The following is a 19,575-nucleotide window of genomic DNA, read 5'->3' on the forward strand; positions in this document are numbered from 1 at the left end:
AGACACCTTCAAGAAACGTGACTTGGTGTTGAATATGTTTTATTTAGTAATATTATCACAGAATATAACCCTTGGCGAATTTGTTGTAATTGCACACACATGTTAGATAGTTTATGAATTTCATGATTTATGATTAATTTCCTGATTTATGTTTTGACCTATGTTGTGAATAAATGCAGCAAACAGATTGATTTGATTTACCTAATACTGCTCTTCTTGTTATTGACTTTGCAGTGTTCTAACATAAACGAAACCTATAACATTTTGTTTTATGCTTTCCTGTTCTGAGGAATGTTGACAACTTTGCATTGGCAATCTTGACATTTCGTGATAACAAACAATGCACATTTGCGCACCATTCAAGTTTAATTTCATCAGCCTGGCATATCAACATTGATTTTGTTGTATGTAGTGAGGATGTCATGCATTTCAATACTGGTTCGATGACACGCTCAAGTATGACAATAGCTAATCTGTAGCTTTACAAGATTATGCAGAATCAAGATTATCTAGATTTTCAAGTATGTGTGTGTGTGTGTGTGGCTGTGTGTGTGCGTGTGTGTGTGTGAGTGTGTGTGTGTGTGTGTGCGCGCGCCGTGTGCGTGTGTGTGTGTGTTGGAATATTGAGCGCTTTTTAATTTATTTAAAATTAATATATTTTGCGAGGGCTTCGCAGTATTTACACAATGTTAAAAGTCACATGATTTATACTATTATAAAAAACTTTAAAATAACAAATTGTCATGAGTCCAATTTATGCGCTCATAAAAACTCTCAGCAAAAGTTTTATTTGTTTACCTGCATCCTAAAACATGTGAATATTTTGTCTTTGAAGTTTGTTTATTTCGGTGTCCTTGTAAGAACATATTGCAACCAGTTAATAAGGATTGGTTGGTGGAGGAAATCCATATCCTGTCTCACTATATAATTATAAAAGCAGAATTTTGTAACTTTAACGTCACGTGAACCTGCCGGTACGCGACCTGTGAGGCTGAACTCCGGGTAAAACCAAAGTGCCAACCAGTCAACAATACGGCGTACAGCCTGTCAGGTCGTTCTCGGGGTAAATTAACACACAATTCAGCCAATCAGATGCGCGGAAGTAGAGTGCGCATGCGCAGATCGCTCTGAACCTACAGCTGGAAAGATACGACTTTGTCAGGTATTTGCCGGATAACGTGCTTTTCTCTCTTCGTGATCGGACAAATGGTACAATTTCGAAGTCACGCTTGATAAACGGAATAAAGCCTTTAGCTTCAGCGTCCTATACACAATTCACAGGTAAGAGCGTTTTTCACACTTTGTAAACGCGAAAGCTAGCTGATCCGACCGAGGAAGCTAATAGAAAAGTCGCACATTCACAAGGTGCAGTGACCTGGTTTATGTCGGCTCACTCCCGGATCTTTCCCCAGTCATCCATGAGCGATCGCTGTTTTAGTTCCACACTTGGACGATTGAAAGAGCAGTTTTCATGGCCCCATTCATTTAACGTTGGCGCTTTGTAGTTCATCGGTTCAAGAGGTCAGAGGTTATTTTCTGGTTTGAGCCCAGTCGGCTCCTTCAGTTTGTCACCCGGGTGTACTCAGTCGAGGACTGTTGATGTGTTCACAGGATTTCCTGTCTTACACATACAACCTCAATTTATACGTTTGATGTACTTTAAAACCCAGCGAGCTGGCAATAATTCCTCTGCATCCTTCCTAGAAGTGAGAGCAGAATTGGGACGGCCATCGAGGTGCAAGTGTACATTTTGTGCTTCCTCTGAATAGATCCAAGAGAATATAGCATCATCTGATGTCAATCCTACATTCTTACATTTTGAATATCTTTGTGCTTTAATGTGATTTCAAGTGTTGTATTTTTTTTCTGCTCTCAAAGACTGTCTGACAGTTAACCTGTGTTATTTTCTGAATTTATCCGATTTTGCTGATTGCTAGTACTTTATTCCTACCAAATTGGGGGGGAATGAATCACTACAGTAACCATCGATCATTTAAAAAGTTATGGAAAATAATAAATACTAATGTAAGCGATTGTAGTCACATTACCAAGGGTTTTGCTGTTGTTTGAAAACATACCATCCTGGTAAATAATGTGAAGGCACCAGCATCAACACTTAGAGTATTGTTAGTATATTTTAAAAGAGGTATTGGGGGAAATAAATGTATTTGGTTCAGTCTTCGTAACCCAGTTTTACAGTTGATTTGTGCAAATGATGTTGATGATACAAGGGCAACTCTTTAAAACAAATTAAACTGCTTGAGTACTTCAGTTTTCACTTTGTAACAAGGTCTGGAACTGGGGTTTTTGAGTGTATAACCACCTGCCTAGAACTTATTAGATAAGGGTCAAAACACCAGCAGTGCTTAGTACAAGTTGTTCTGGTATCAATAAAGATTACCTGTTTGTTTGAGCTGCTAATGTTTCTTACTTTTCTGTATTTCATCCACTTTTGAAGTGGATATTATTCTGCTAAAATACTACCTTGGTTAGAATAAAAATAAGATTTTTTTTTTTTTTTGTTGCTCTTTTGTCAATGAGAGTTGTGCATTTGTGGTTGCCCCTTTTAAAACTTTTGCTAAAATTGAGCTTGTGCTTATTATGGTTTAGGAGACAAGTTATTGATTGTTGGGTTATCAGGTCAATAACATCAGAGTCATTGGTTAGTTTTCATTATTGTGTCCCTGTCTATTGTACTAAACTGAGTGGATAAAAAGTTGTCTTGTTGAGAAATATCAGGATTATTTTCCATCTTTTTTTTTTGCCAGAGCTGGATCATCCAGCCTTTCCTGTCAGTATTAATGCTTTGACCTCACATTGCCTAGATTTTCTTTGTCTGCATGGTTTTAGTCTACAGTTTAAGGGGTGTAACGTTTGCTTGGGAGTTGTCACAGATGTAGTGATAATCCGAACTGTCTGGCGTAGATTAGGACTCACAGTCCGTTAAGGTTTTGGGGAAGTTGAATGAATAAGTAACAAATCACTTTATAACCCAACAGGTTGGGTAAATCCATCCTTACAACATTTGATAATGCCCAATTGAATCACACATTTGATGATCTAAGTTGTTCTTTGCTCAAAATCAACTTACTCATACTATTCTAAAATGGTGTTTATAATATCAATATTAATTCTATGTTAGATCAAAGGGCTCTCCGAATTTGACAAGATTAGTACCTACACATTGTAAGAGTTCTACAATCATCGACTTTAATCCAGATCACGCGAGGAGCAGTACAACACATACCAGCCTGCCAGAAGCACCGCAGATAAGAATAATTGCAGCCTTTCTCAAAGGTGCCACTCGAGAGACTTAAGTGAATATCCAGGCATGGCAGTCCAGGATAACATCTTATTTACAGCTTACTCATCAGACCAATTTGAGAAGGCTGGAAGACACTGATAATAAAAAAAAAAAAGTGCAATAAAACAGCAGATAAAAATATACAGCTGGACACATTCATATACAATTATGCAAAAGTGCCTGTTCATGTATTCATTTGGAAATTAGTCATTAGCAGCTCCATACAGGAATGAGCTGGGTGGGTTTTTTTTAGTAGAGATTCAGAGGAGCTGTTAGGATATTGACTGAAGCTGTCGTAGTTTCACAGACTGTTATAACAAACCATGCTCACGTCCTGTGTGCTAAACATCTTTGCTTTTGTAATTACACAGTCATTTGTGCTGGTTTAAGATCACTCCAGGCAAATAATGCATATTTAATAATGCTGTGTGCAGTGATGATTGAGGAGGTTAACAGAAATCCTTTAAAGACGTTTTCCATTGTCTCCCTGATGAAGGCAGTGACTCTCCCTGCTGACTGGCCACATGAGAACACATGACAAACTCAGGGAGGCGTAAAAGTAATGTGCACGGTGGTGAGAGCCAACCCCCAGACACACTCGCCAGGCGACATGCCTGAAGTTCACTTTTAAAGCTTTATAAACCTCACTTATTTGCCTTTTCCTCTTTTCATTTTACTTCATAAAATCTGACGTAATTCTGTCTCACAAATGAAGTGGAATTCAATTGTCAAAATGAAAGTCATTTCTTGGAAGTTTATCTGTTACTTTATCATATTGAAAATATTATGTACAATTGATACGGATGAGCTTGTCGGTCATTAACGAGGCGTCTGAGCCCAAACGTGAAGGTCCACGTTATCAAGACTGACCGGGGGATTTCTCATGTTTTGCTTGTTGACACGACAGCGGTGCTCAGAGACACTGAGTTCCCAGTCAGAATAAACACGGTGAGGCGGCTTTTAGTTGCGGCGCTCCTCACGTGTAGAACAAACTTTCTGAGAACCACTTTGAAAAATAAAAAATGAAAAATTATCAGGCCTTAAAACACTATTATCTGTGCAGGCTTTCCAATAAACAATGGATCTGACTTATTTTGCTACCTCTATCTTAATAAAGCTTTTACTTAAATTATTATCACATTTGTACTTTTCTTGCTTGCTTTGTTTTGATGTGTTTCCCTGCAAAGCACTGTGATTTGCCTTGTATCTGAATGATGCTATATAGATAAATTTGCCTTGCCTAAAATAATCTTAATTGTTCCTTTAGTATTCAGTAAGCTACTGAAATATCTTTAATAAGGGAAATTGATATTTTAAAAACTTGTATTTTTATTTAAAAACATTTTATTTTACTAGATTCAGTTTTATTCCCCCGCAGTTTTGTGAAAACTGACTTCATAACTGTACAACGCACCAGTGGGAGTAGGTAGAGTCGCGTGAAACTCAAGATGTTCACTTTCACAGATAAATCAATATACTTGTGTTTTGACAGCGTGCTTCCCTACCAATGGCCATGTTTTGATAATCTGCCCGCCACTCCCCCTCTCCCCCAGGCAATTTGCCTTATATTTTCGGTAAAGGTTAAAATTCACATCACATCAGGTTTTTTTTGGACACATTTTAAAAGGTAGATTATTTTCACTTTAACTGTGTTGTTTTGATTCATTTCCCTGACGAAATCGCCGAAGACCATATGTCTTTGATAGGCCATGTTACCTTTTTTTTTGGGCGTGTTCAGAGGAAGTGGCAGTCTGGTGGAAACTTTGAGTGTCGGAAAAGTGTCTCCAAGTGCCGCCTTGGCCCGTCTCTTCTCCCCTCGTATGATCTGTCACTGTCATGTGCTCCCAGAGACCTGCGCTCCGAGAACACAGTGTACTCGACTGAAATCTAGAGTTTTGTCCTTTGTGTGTGTGTGTGTGTGTGTGTGTGTGTGTGTGTGTGTGTGTGTGTGTGTGTGTGTGTGTGTGTGTGTGTGTGTGTGTGTGTGTGTGTGTGTGTGTGTGTGTGTGTGTGTGTGTGTGTGTGTGTGTGTGTGTGTGTGTGTGTGTGCACGCACCTGCATGTGTGCACATCTTTTGGTGAGAGGAAGGATGGATCCTGTGGAAGTGAAACTGGAGGTTCTGTGGTCAGCTCATGATATCCTGTGAGGCGCTCTCACCCATGTCGTGGCCTTTTGCCTAACTTTGTGTTGCTGAGTCAGAAGTATGACTATTCACTTTTTTTTCTTTCTTTTTTTTTACATTAATGGGGGAAAGGCTAACTATTTTTCACGAAGTCACACTTCATGACTTTCAATGTCAAAAAAAACAAACTGTGCAGCTTAAACTCTTTAACAATTCTTTATTTTCGAGACCAAAACATCACTTTGGTGCCGCAGTAATTGCTGTCTTACTCGATTATTCCAGGTGAAGCTTTAATGGATTATGTAAACAGTGTTGTCTCTTTGCAGGGAGGCTGACATTCATCCCTCCAGTTCCCAGGGATCCCTCAGCCTGCCCTGATGACGCCCGAGCAAGACGGAGACCTCCTGGAGGGTAACTGCCAAACATAACAGAAGCATGACTATCACATCGCGGCCACACTCAACACGCTATTCCCACATGAACCTCTCAGGACACAATTTTACTCCAGTAGTTTGTCTGTTATATTTTTCTATTGCAGCATAGTGCATTTTTCTTTGGGAAAATAGAGTCCCATAAGTGAGATTGTCCCTCTTCTTATCCGATAGGTTGCCTGTAATAACAACTCGTGTGTGTGTGAACAGCATTCGTTGTCATTTATCTTTGTACAGCCGTGTGTATGCAAATACTTTGTGTGAGTAAAGGGCAGGCTCTGCTTTGTTGACTTCTTTTAGTACACATTTGGTGTGTGCGGCGCTTCGGCTTCCTCTATTCCTGGGTCGTTTTGGACTCATGATGTCAGAATGTCGTAGTGACATCTAATCTTTAAAAAAAAAAAACATGATAAAGGCCGACTCATACAAGAGCGGAGACTTTGTTAGGTAATAGTGGACTATAAGACCGACAGGGAGTTGGATATGAAGGAAAGGAAGACCGAAAAGTCCAGCCTCAGTGAGTAGTATTTTTTACATTAACTGTGATTATAGATGTTGGACATGTTTCGTCTGAGGAATCTTGTTGTGCTTGTTTTTATTTACAACTGTTTTCAAGTCGCTCCATATTGTATTCTGAAGAAGTTTGTTGTTGGGAGTCGCTGGGTTCAACATGTAAACGTGGTGGTTAGGCACAAAGATTACTATCCACGACGACCGTTTTAACAAGAAATTATTAGTATTTTTCTTCATTCGTATTTTATTGATACTTTTTCCACTGACACTGGTACTTTAATGATACTTTTTTTCACTGTTATTTGTATTTTATTGATATTTGTTCATTTTATTGGTACTTTATTGAGTCTTTTTCACTTCTATTGGTACGTTATTGGTACTGCCTTGGTGGCCAGGCGCAAAGATTACTATCCTAGGTGGCCATCTAATTTCATGGTTATGGTTATTCTTATTATTTTTATTTTATTTCTTTATGGCATTTTTTTTCTGCAAGTAATAAACCCTGTACCGTTGGGAGCACGGTCACAAAAAGCGCATCAAAACATGCAGAACCTTCAGGAGTAGGTTGCTATGACTTTTGTTAAGGATTCCGCTAACTCTTTCTGAAAAGATCGCAAAGAAACTGTGAAAAAAATGTGATATAGAAAGCGAATAGCACCTCGTCTGGCTGATCAGAGGAGATCAGCGTCTGTTGCTATTGAGACTCTTGAGATCAAAAGATGTCAATTTTAAAGTTTTTTACTTTTGGCGTAGAGCTCGTCCTGCAATTGTTGGGAGCACGGACACATAAAGCACATTAAATAAAAAAGTTTGTGAATACTGCGCTACGACTTTTGGTAACAGTTCGGATAACCAATTCCAAATAAGCCGCAAAGAATTGTGAAGAATTCCCCCATACAGAGCGGCGTCAGAGAGGGAAAGATGAAAGGTTGCAATATCAACTTTGTCTTTGATGTGTAAAGAGAGGCAGACACGCAACATTTCCTCCAAAATTGTCTTGTTGCAGGTCGTTGTTTTGCCCGGGTAGATCCGTGTCACTTAAAACTCTTGAGTACGAATATTTTATTTGCATAAGTGTCAAACAATGTACAACCCATTTTAACCGGCTGTGTACATGTCGGATCATTTAACAAACGCTGCAGTGTCTGCTTGTAACCCGCCCCTTGTCACTGTCTGCTTTAGCCCGGAGCTTTATTGTTACAAGTTCCCAGTCTGGTGCTGAGATGAAAACCATTTGAAGGCGTCTGCGAGCAGCTCGTCACTGGAATGTTTTTTTTTTTGTTTTGTTTTGGTCGTCACAAAATTAATGACAATGATTGTCTAAATCTTATCTGTATACCCTTCTATATATCCTATCTTCTTGATATCCCTTCTGGACAGGAGTAATGGAAAACCTCATGACATTTTCTCTCGTTTTCAAAAAGGCCTACTACATTGCCAGTATTTCTACTGAAACCTTGAAAAAATTTTGTTCGTTTCTAATGGTTTTATTTGAGTTGCAAGACTAAAATTGGAGAGGTTTAAAAAAAAAAAAAAAAAAGTTTTTTTGAGGAAGTGTTGCATTTTCTATCCAGCCAGTTCAATTTATCGCCAGCGCCATGAGGCGGAAAAATAATATTGGCTTCTGACCAACAGGGATCTTTCATAGTTATTAATTAGTGCAACACACCTGAATTAATATGTAGACAGAAAGCGTGACGTCATGGCGAGAGCACCTCGATGGCGAGATGCATTCTTTACCCAAAAGGTTGGACGAGGTTCAGTCCCCCCCATCTCGTCCTGCCAGATGTCAACGTGTTCTAAGTAGTGTGCAGGCACTTTGCCCCATGGCCAACATCTGCATGTTGAACGTGTTAATAAATGACTGACCGCGTAAAGCACGTTGAGCATGCTGATCCATTTGAAGTACATTTCTTCGCACCTATCGTTACTAACGAACGGTTCCGTTTGTGCTTTTCATCAGAGGACTCTCCTCAGGAGAATGGAATCCAGACAAACCAGTACAGCACCATCTCTCCTCCCGCCTCTCCTGTGGCGCAGGACGAACCGTTCTCCACCTACTTCGAGGAGAAGGTTCCCATCCCAGAGGGGGAAAGCCAGGTCAGATCTCGCAATCACTGCTCGTTTCAGTATGAGCACAACAAGAGGGCATGTTCAAATTCAAAAAATAATAAATATATATACCGTCTTTCCTTCAGGTATTCAGTTTCCGTAAACTCTGGGCCTTTACTGGACCGGGGTTTCTGATGAGCATTGCTTATTTGGATCCAGGCAACATTGAGTCTGACCTGCAGTCTGGAGCTAAAGCTGGCTTTAAGGTGATTAATAAAACATGTTGCTCTGGACAACAAAACACCACTGGGATTTAACTTTGCCGAGTAATGAATGTGGATTTAGAGGGGAAAAAAGGTCTCAATAAAATCTAGATTATAATCAACTTTTTCTTTTTTTTTTACTCTTTCAACTCACAGTTGAAGCACATCAGCTCGTCATTGTTCTTTTCATGTAAACAATAACCTTTCTTCGTTTTCCTTAAACTGGTTTATGTCAAAATGACCAAGACTTTTGTCATAACTTGTGTTTTGATTTATACAGCTTGTACATTTGTCAGTCTTAACACGCGACAGTATCAATGGTAAATTGAGATAAAGGGTTACAGAGATACAAAATCCAGTTATTCCAAAAGACTTAAAGAAAAATATGAAATCACTGTTGATAGAATATTATTAAAGGTGCAATTTATAGCATGTAGTACATGGAAGTGCAATATCCAACCCTATAATACGGCATTTTGCCTGTTTATGCTGAAATTAATGACGTTGGGTTTTTTTTTTTTTGGTTGGTTTCTTTCAACATGTTGACTCAACGCATATGTCACTTTCTGTACGGATTAGTAGGTAGGCCAGAAATCCTAGCACGGATTAGTTTGTGTTTGCATGCTTCAAACGTTCCTAGATCGGATGCCGAGTCCTGCTGTACACAGTGAAGCATGAGAGTTGAAATGGCAGATGTAGGATGGGGCAGCTTGTGCTAATTCGTGTGCCTTGGCTCAGCTCCTCTGGGTTCTCCTTGGAGCCACCATCATCGGTCTGCTGCTGCAGAGGTTAGCCGCGCGCCTCGGAGTCGTCACAGGGATGCATCTGGCTGAAGTCTGCAACCGGCAGTATCCCACAGTGAGCACTTCCCACTTCCCACCGTCTAATGTTCCTCTTTTCTTGTTTTTCTACAACTTTTTTTTTTGAGAATAGAATTGCACGATAATGAATTTGTTTTTTTGTTTTTTGTTTTTTTAAGGTTCCGCGGATCATCCTCTGGCTGATGGTCGAACTTGCAATTATTGGCTCCGACATGCAGGAAGTCATTGGCTGTGCCATCGCCTTCAACCTCCTCTCTGTGGGCAGGTAATGTGATCGCCAGCGTTTTCCACAAAGTTACACCAAAAAATAAAAGTATAACACTTGAAGTGGTGACCAATCATTGATTTAAAAACAAAACTATGTCTTTACTTTCTCCACCAGGATCCCACTGTGGGCCGGAGTCCTCATCACCATCACAGACACGTTTGTCTTTTTGTTTTTAGATAAATATGGTGTGTGAGTCTACCTTGCAAGCGTACGGTTTACGTTAAAATGCATTGACAAGACAAAATACACATTGTTTATACTTTGTCTCTACAGGTTTGAGGAAACTTGAAGCTTTCTTTGGCTTCCTGATCACTGTAATGGCCATTAGTTTTGGTTATGAGGTCAGCATGTCCTGTTCATCAATATATTGAAATTGCTGGAATTTCCTGGTATTGAAGAATGTTTGACTGTTTTTTTTTCTTGTTTGTTTTTTTTGCCTTTAGTATATTCTGGTGAAACCAGACCAAGGGGAGCTGCTGAAGGGCATGTTTGTCCCGTACTGTGCGGGCTGTGGGCCGCTGCAGCTGCAGCAGGCGGTGGGGATCGTGGGTGCCGTCATCATGCCACACAACATCTACCTGCATTCAGCACTGGTCAAGGTTTGAAACGCATTTCTCGATATATATATATATATATGTACATATTTAAAGAAATTACAGTCAGATTCTAGAACTTAAAGATTTTTTTTTTTTTTTAAATAATGTTCTGTTTTTTGGGGGTCTTTTGTGTTTGTTCTTACGACCAGTCTCGCGAAGTGGATCGCACAAATAAGAAGGATGTGAAGGAAGCGAACAAGTACTTCTTCATCGAGTCCACCGCCGCGCTCTTCGTGTCCTTCCTCATCAACGTCTTCGTGGTGGCGGTCTTTGCTGAGGCGTTCTACAATAAAACCAACATGCAGGTGGTGAGTATACGGCATCGCCGGCCTGCTTGAAGTCCGGGGTCGTCAGTTTTGAAACGTGAAACGACGCTGATGACATTGTTGCCCCTTTGCGTTGGTGCAGAATGAAGAGTGCAACATGACTGGCAGCCCGCACACAGATCTCTTTCCCCTCAACAATAATACCCTGGAGGTCGACATTTATAAGGGGGTAAGTCTGGTCTGAAGGACATGAACAGTGATTCGTGATGAATTATCAGGTATTCTATGAAGAAAACGGTTTTGAATGTGGCTCAGCTACGAAAAAGAAACACAGAAAATGAAAAAAACAAACAAACATCCGAATAGCTACAGAAAAATAAGCTGCAGTTAAATCTCTTTGACAAAATTACTCTGCTGCTTTTCAGAAACCTAAGGAATGATTAAGAACAAACTATAAAAATATAAACTGCCAAACATTGCATTACAGTTCGCTAATAATTTATAGTTTTAGTATGTCATGTGACTTTTTATACGTGTGGTGGCTGTGCTGCTCAGGTAGCAGCTATTGCAGTTGTTCACTTTAGAATGTATATTTTTCAACATTTTCTACTGCGGCATTCGAACATTTTGGCTTGCGGTCTCAAAACTCTGGCTCTTTCACTCTCGCCACCGTCCACAAATCCACTCATTTCAAATTGAGTTTTGTCGTTTCGTGTACAATAAAAATGTAAATAAATCACACAGTTGTGTAAAATTAGTGGCCATTGTCCGAGGGTCCCATTCAAAGAGCTTACTGGCACAGAGGTCGCAGTCGTTTATTTATTTATTTTCAAATGTAGTTTCTTATTTGAAGCTCTTTACCAGTCGCTGTGTAAATATTCACCCATCCTACTTCGAACCACACGAATGTAAATACACATTCAACGATCTTATCTGTGTGTGTTCAGGGAGTCGTCCTGGGCTGTTTCTTCGGCCCGGCGGCGCTCTATATTTGGGCTATCGGGATTCTGGCCGCGGGACAGAGCTCGACCATGACGGGCACCTACTCCGGCCAGTTCGTGATGGAGGTAAGAGCACCGGCTGCAGATGCCGTGTGACTGTGGCAAAAACGAGAAACGGATCCTCATCAGTCATATCAGTGTGCTGACGTTTTTTTTTTTTTGCTTGCGTCTTTGCAAAGGGTTTCCTGAACCTCCGTTGGTCCCGCTTTGCGCGGGTGCTGCTGACCCGCTCCATCGCCATCACACCCACGCTGCTCGTTGCCATTTTCCAGGACGTTCAACATCTGACTGGGATGAACGACTTCCTCAACGTGCTCCAGAGCATGCAGGTCGGGGACGAGTTGTCCAGCCACTTGAAGACCCAGTAACAACTTTCAGTGTCTGTCGTGTTTCGGCTGTTCGGCAACATCGGATTGGATCATAATCGCTTTCTTCTCCCAACAGCTTCCGTTTGCTCTGATCCCCATTCTGACCTTCACCAGTTTGACGCCCATCATGAATGACTTTGCGAATGGATTGTAAGTGATATGCACTTTAAATGGTCATCTTCTGTTTTTGTTTTTCTAAATAATAGACTTATCAGGATTCAATGAATACATCTGATGTAATAGAAAGTATGTTTCTGAAGAGCGATTTAGTCTGTTCTTAAAAGTAGGATTAAGAATTAGTGCCGTTATCAAAAAAAAAACAACAGCATGCAGAAACAGCTTTTAGATCTTGACTCTGGGAACAGAAATCTGCTTTGATCCAGATCACCAGAGAAGATCTGGCTCGATCATAACAGCACGGTGGATCAGAGACTCGTTCTGGTTTTTTTTTTCAATGACCTGTTTGTTTTTCAGGGTGTGGAAGATTTCGGGAAGCATCATGATCCTGGTGGTTTGTGCAATCAACATGTACTTTGTTATCGTGTACGTGACGTCGCTGAACAGCGTGCTGCTCTACGTCCTTTCTGCTCTGCTCTCTATCGCCTACCTGTGCTTCGTAGGCTACCTGGTGAGTCCCGACCTTTATGTTGCATGTACCTTTCATACACCTCTTTTGTCTTTCGCCTCGTTGGCGTTTGGCGGGGTTCTCATATCACTGTGTCATTCTCCTTGACGACAGGCCTGGCACTGCTTGATTGCCTTGGGAGTTTCCTGTTTGGACTTTGGCGGCAGGGTAAGCAACCGACCTGCTGTGTTCATAGAAGAGCAGTCTGAGTACGACACCTAAAGCTGAACACAACAGTAGCCGCCAGCGTTTCTCTTCTCCCGTGGGAGAGCCCCCCCGCCTCCACCCCGCACACTGTGCGAGATCACGTAGGATCTTCCAAGCACATTTTCCTGGAGATGTCACGAGATACTTGAGCCAGTTTATATGACCATTTAAATTTATTACACCATTGTTTGATTCAACGGAATTCAATGTCGTTTTTAAAGGCAGCAATTTATGGATTTTCGTCAGGATATAACATTTATTCACTCACCATTTCAGAAAGGTTTTTCCTCAACAGTTTGAGTCTGATGATACAAAATGACCTCTGCAGTATTCTCTCAACATAGTTCCTCCATAGCAATATATATAGTATGACTTTTTTTCCATCAAGTAATTTTGCCCAGAAGAATGTAATTGTTACATGTCGCGTCTAAATGTATTATGTAAGAGTCTGTATCAAAAAAAAAAAGCTCCTAAATATTCAGCCCAAAATATGTGAATAAGGGGAATGCATGTCAACTGTGTTTTTCAGTGTGAACCTGTCAAACATGTCAGAACCAGCTAAAGTGGTACTATCTGCAATGTCAATTGTCTGAGATTGATTATTTTTTTTATTTTTTTTCTCATGGTGGATTTTCAAACATTCACTTTATGGATATTCACATTCAATATCTGGCGAGAACCACAAGCTGAATGTGAGCTTTAGATTGCAGATTACCTCAAACAGATTTTTTATTGGGAGACTGTTCTGGATGAAAGTAGTTTCGAGCCGTCATTTATTACACTGGGAGTCCCATCAGTGGGTCATGATATGAATTCCCGAGGTGCACTTTAAAACATGCGCTCTTCAGTGCATTCAGACCACCTCTCGAACCAAATGGTTCCGTCCCGACGGGAGACGCCGCCCGTGGTTGCAGCTTTGCTCCCCGGAGAGTCAATATGTGCCTCAAGCAGCAGGAGAAGAACTCCTCTGTCAAATCAAGTTTGATGTGTTTTGTTTTTTTTACCCCCCCCCCAAGTCGCGTGTTTCCTTGTCGGCTGTTCACTTCTGTGGGGGATTGAGAATTATTTGCGAGCTTAATTTTTTTTTCTTTTCCTTGTGATACTGTCTGGTTTGTTTTGTAGACATTCAGGATGTGCAAAGTTAACAAATCATTCAGTCTTTCTTGTGTCGTCGGGGGCCGTTGCGATGATGACTGTTCCTTCACAACACAACGGTCTCTAACATTTGAAACTGAATTATTTTAAGGTATTTAGGCTCTTATGTGCAATTTTTGTTTTCTCAAATTTCCATCAAAGGCTAGAACACAAACGTTAAAGCAAGTACAAATATGTTTACTTATATAACCTATAATTACACAATGCTTTACAGTCCAGCACCGTCCCATTCCCTCCACATGTTGACCCTCAGAAGTAGTAATTTTGTGGCTCGGGGTTTCAGAAATAACCACGGACAGAACAAGTGGGGTCAGTTTATTCAGATCTAACGTCCAGCCCTCTGTACCGCTGCGTTCTTCAGTCTGGCTGCGGAATGTTTACACAAGCCGAGTAAAGGGAACGTTTGTAAGTGAAAATGTTTGCTTCCTTGTTCTCTTTATTGTCCCTCCTGACAAGACGCGCTTTTTTTTTTCCTTTTTCTTTTTATCAGCATTGTTTTTGTTTTATTTGGTTTCGTTTCGGGCTTTTTTTTTTATTAATCTGCATCCTTCCAATTAAATTACTGCTGGCTTTGAAAAGAAGAATGGCTGGGAGGAGCGGAGTGAATATGTTTGATTGCAGTAACACGGCCCCTTCATACTAGTTTACACATAAAACTAAATACGTCACACCCTGATTTTATGCGACGACGCATTTTTGGTGGGTCCGGAGTCCTATTGAGACGCAAATGATGTTTTCACGCCTCAGTGTACAGTGTAGCTCCCAGCTGTGACGCCTCCAAGTGTCTTTAAGTCCTTTGCCTTGTTAAACGCAAAACCAGCCGATGGAAATGTTCTCCCAATTTTTCCTATCAACATTGAAATACTTTATAGATTTGCTTTCGAAGGAGTGTAAACACAACTCTGCCGTATTGGAGAACAGACACGATAGGAAAACCAAAGTCGCACATAACTGAGCAATATCCAAGTAGGATGTAACTACGACCCGTTGACCTCGACATGGACGGGAACTCTGTGGTGTCGAGTTCATTCAATAAACACGTTGAAGGTGCCGGGTCCTTGTTTTTTGGGAGGATTGCCGCGTTAAGCCTCGTCTTTCACTCTGTCGTGGCAAAGCACACTCGCAGTTCTTTGATCTGGAGTTCTCACAACCTTAATTATTGGGTCTCATGGAGGCGACGGCAACGTAAACAAGGACAGAGCACGTTTCAACTGTTACAGACGTCGATGTCGTGATGTCAATACAATCATCTCTGCTCTTCGATAATGACTGATTTTAACTGTGTTTTGTTTTTTGGTACTGAATGAAACACGGCGTGTGTCCAAAATAAATGTAGACTGTTGATACATGGACATTTGTCAGTGTCTTCTGTCTGAATGTCAAAACAATGACCATGTGATTAATGTGTTTTTGAAAAATGGCATCCAACTATGGAGAGGCAAAATAAATGTTGAAAGGCATCGAAAAAGACAACTGATCTTACGCTGAGGTTTCAACGCTACAGCGATTGTTAAATGCACAAATGAAGCAAAGTATGATGAGCGTGGGTGACACAACAGAGAAGCTGTAATTTTCCACACTTTTTGCAGTGTTACTGTTCACGAGAAGAAGAAGAAAAAATGCTTTGAACATTTTGTTGAAACACGGAAGTTGAATCATCATTTGTTCTTGGAACAAGGAATCATAGAAAAGCACTTCCTTGTGGCATCCAGAGCTGATCTGTTCCAGGAGTTTGTAGAATTCAATGAGGAGATTTGGGAAATTCAGACTGTGACCCAAAGTGAGCGCCATGAAAAAACAAATCTACTGGAAATGAACAAAAAACAAGATTCATTCATTTTGTTTAATTAAAAAAAAATAAAGTCTAGTTTTGCTTTGGAAGCAATCGGCTTTATACTCCTAATGAAGGGCTACTTTTACATTCAGCAAGAGAACAATAATCATATTCTTTTTCATGTCAGCTGAGGAGAGTCGGAAACGCCACGTCTCTGTAAACTCAGACTCGTCTATCATGTTGTTAAAGCGCAAATGAAATAGTTCATTGGCAGTGAAGTGGTTAGCACTCTGGATTTATGGCAATACAATGGAGTTTGATGTTTTGATTGAGAGCACGTGGCCTTACAGTGCTTTCAGTTCAAACGCGTCAGGTTGTGCCGCTCTGTGATGGACTTGCCAGGTGTACGCTGCCTTCCCCCGTAAACTGGGATCAACTCCAGCACTCTGTGACCTTGATTTTGGACAAAGTGGTATAGAACAAGGATGAAATTGGCTTTTGAACGATCCAAATCATTGCATAATCTTAGCTACAACCGAGGTATTATAGCTTAGCTTGGCCTCTCGCTCGGCCGATGTTTGTGATGAATGTGCCTCTCGCTCGAGATAAAAACCAGCTTTCTTTCTTTCAGGTGCCCATGGGACTCTCGCGTCACACCGACATTTACCTCTTGAATGACATGGACACCGATACGCTGGTTGAGAGATAACGGGACACGGACTGGGCGCCGGGGTCTGGTGACTGTCGCCCACGGTCAGACGACCGAGGCCGGGGGACCGTCGGAGCTTTGCCAGTAAACGTTCATCTTCACCTCTTGGTGCCTGACGTGTTTCAAAGTGTCCTTACAGCCCGCCCATAAATGCCTGGAACTGTTGAGCAGTGGGGTTTTTTTCAAAAAAATTTTTTTCCTGCAGATGACTGAACAGTGTCGGCCATTAACGGAAAATGCTGAACAAATATAACAAAAAGTGGTTGCTTATCTTGCCTCTAAGCCAAGATATCGTCTTTACTGGCATGGTGTCCAGGACACAGGTTACTTATTAACCTTAACAAGAGAAAAGGAGGTGATGGAACAATTCTGCTGTCATAAATTGTGCAACAACGTACTAAAACGCTGATTTACACTTTGTCAATTCAGGAAAAAATGATGGTGTGCTAACGTAGAGGTCCATTACAGTTACTAGGCTGCACACAGTGGGCTATTTTCAAAAGGCTTTAAGTTAGATTTTTTAAATATGTAAATGTACATTAATCTGGTTAATATTTAATCTCTTCCTTTTTTGATACGATATAAAAACAAATTTTATCCTTTTTGTCCTTGGAATTCTGAGCTTGAATTTAGAAACATTGTAGCCAACTGCTGTAACTGTTCCACCTAAAGTTTTGCACTAAAATTAATTATAACAAAGTAATTTTACCTTTAAATTACTTTGTTTTCATCACGTTTGTTCAGTATTTAGATTTAGGAATAAAGTGCTGATGTGCCTCTTCTGAAGACCGGAACCCAACCCACACTTTGAAAACAACTGAATTAAGAGACAAATACAAATAAAAATTAAGATGTGGGTACAATTTGATCAGTTCATTAAAAAAAAAAGTACACTATGCCCCCGTTTCTCATAGAAATCTGGCAGCTTCCCATTATTCCATTGAAAACATTTGTTTAACATTTATTTTAAAGTCAATAAACGCATAACATTTTTTTAAATGTTATTTTGTATTTTCTTTGGTGGGGGGGATAGTGAAAGTAGACGGTATGGTTGGTCACACTTTTACCCACATATTTATTTTTTATTAATTAGTTTTTTGTGTTTATGTTACAGTTATGCAAAAATATTTAAGAAAAAACATGTTCTTAAAGATGCCATATTTTTAAGTGTTTAAAAATTTGATTTAAAAAAAAAAATAATAATACAGCAGTCATGCTTTGTATTAAGAAAAAGATGAGCAGCTACATAAAAGCACACACTGACATAGGACACAGATTTTAAAATGATATATTTTACATTCCCTTCTAATTAAAGTCTGACTTTTTTTATTCACATTGTAATGAATCGGTGTGAATGTCGTCAATGTTTTCAGCCTCTCAGAGGTCCTGACCAGCAAATGTATTATCGTTAGACAGGTTGTAGAATAACAAAAGCTATTTTTTCTGATTTATTAAATTTTTTTAAATCCATCTTGTAGCATGTATTATTTATTAGATTTAGGTCAACATTTTTGTTTTACTTCTATTTTCTTTGGGGGGTTTTTGCGTTAGCGGTCACAACAGCTGCACTTTTTTTTTTTAAATTAAGCCAAATTTGTGTTGGCGTCTGTTTGCTCTTACAAAGAAGTGTCGTTTCTCATTTTTCACATGGAAACTTCATTTTTCATGTCCGAAAAAATATATTTTTGTTGAGTAACTTTAGAAATGTTTGTCACTGGGGTTTTGGGAGTTTATTTGTACAACAACAACAAAAAAGAACATGTCTAAATGATTTGACATTTAAATGAATGGCAGATTTGTGTTTGGTACACAACATGGAGCTAAAATGACACATTTCTGTCGTTCTTACACTTTGATCCTTCCTTCAGTAGCTTGATTAATATAATACGATTGGAGAAAAAAAAAGAAGCTGTGTTGCAATTTGTTATCCTGTGTGTACAGTGTGCTGAACATGATGTCCATATTGGTGGGAATGCATAAAATGACTAATAACAGAGTCTATCATACAACTCTTGAGATGTTTGATAGTAATTTTAAAAAAAAACGCGTGTTCTCTTTGACCAAATATTTCATTCATATATGCTGTCTTCACAGATGTGCCTTATTTCTGTCATTTATGGTGCCCTGCATGCTCTATAGGAAACACACCAGCATTTCATCACAAAAGAACTCTGCCAAGTGCTTTTTGAAAGTATAAGTTGGACTTTGTGATTATTTATTGTAATATTTTTTTGTAGTTTGAAATGATGCATTGTGTGTCAGTTCCAAATCCTATTTTCCAAACATTATTTATATTGGGAGCAACTGTTAAATAGTTTTATTTTTGTTTTATGTCACAAAAAAAACGGATGCTGTACTATATTGTAAGTTATTTCTAACATTTTGAAATTAGACAATGTAATGCAGTATTGAGGCCAATATTGTTCTGTTAAGAAGGACGACTGTAATAAATTCTATCATATCTATGTTTTGTTTGAATATTCTTTTGGCGAAGTGAAGAGTAAAATGCTGTGTACTGCTTCCTTGCCTTCTTTCTCACATACAGCAAGCGCACAGAATAAATAAAACATACAGTAAAAACAGTCTGTTGGTTCAGTCCCACCGCTTGTATTTCCATGACACAAACCTTTTCACTGTTCACTTTCACTGTCTCCATTTGGTATTCTGCACTTTGTTAAGATGGAGAAAATAATGGACAAGAACTGCCAGATCCTATAAAACCTGGTGTTATTTCTTTAGTTTAATTAGGAAAAAAATGCCACTTGAAAACAACGAGGTGTGGTTTGCAATAGAGGGTATAATCTATGTGCTATACACTACACACTGTGGGCATACTCACTATCATTGACACATGAATGATGACACAATGATTTTTTTTCTTTGCTGTTTACATGCATATGTCAAGCATCCCAATAATGCCAACTGTTTCTTTTAGGTTATGGACACATGGACATTATGCACAAAGATGTATATTATTCACTGTCCAAGGAGGCGAATCATTGTACCATTGAATTGTCTTATTTTGATTCTGCTTTTGTTTAAAACAAAAAACAAAAACCCAAACAAAAACAAAACATTAATATGGTAGTCGAGGACGCC

The 19,575-nt window shown here is 39.6% G+C and overlaps 1 protein-coding gene across 1 annotated transcript; it reads left to right on the plus strand.

Annotated features, from left to right (window-relative positions):
* Positions 1 to 1,142: 1,142 nt before the first annotated feature.
* On the plus strand, positions 1,143 to 18,910 carry slc11a2 (solute carrier family 11 member 2). The gene is made up of 17 exons (XM_080495745.1): positions 1,143 to 1,281; positions 5,754 to 5,838; positions 8,335 to 8,471; positions 8,570 to 8,689; positions 9,425 to 9,544; positions 9,666 to 9,772; positions 9,890 to 9,960; positions 10,049 to 10,116; positions 10,219 to 10,374; positions 10,521 to 10,679; positions 10,780 to 10,866; positions 11,585 to 11,704; positions 11,818 to 11,967; positions 12,083 to 12,156; positions 12,481 to 12,634; positions 12,746 to 12,799; positions 16,399 to 18,910. Exons 2-17 carry the CDS (start codon positions 5,805 to 5,807, stop codon positions 16,474 to 16,476), a joined length of 1,689 nt encoding a protein of 562 aa, XP_080351871.1. The 5' UTR covers positions 1,143 to 1,281; positions 5,754 to 5,804; the 3' UTR covers positions 16,477 to 18,910.
* Positions 18,911 to 19,575: the final 665 nt, after the last annotated feature.

Source organism: Blennius ocellaris (assembly GCF_963422515.1).
Source record: "Blennius ocellaris genome assembly, chromosome: 4".
NCBI classification, from domain to species: domain Eukaryota; kingdom Metazoa; phylum Chordata; class Actinopteri; order Blenniiformes; family Blenniidae; genus Blennius; species Blennius ocellaris.

What these genes read in the sequence shown, in the direction of transcription:
- slc11a2 (XM_080495745.1), top strand. Translation starts at nt 5,805, where the DNA reads ATGACGCCCGAGCAAGACGGAGACCTCCTGGAGG. An exon ending in TTTGTTTTTAGATAAATATG is followed by an intron (nt 9,961 to 10,048) that starts GTGTGTGAGTCT and finishes TTGTCTCTACAG; the next exon opens with GTTTGAGGAAACTTGAAGCT. An exon ending in CCGGCCAGTTCGTGATGGAG is followed by an intron (nt 11,705 to 11,817) that starts GTAAGAGCACCG and finishes GTCTTTGCAAAG; the next exon opens with GGTTTCCTGAACCTCCGTTG.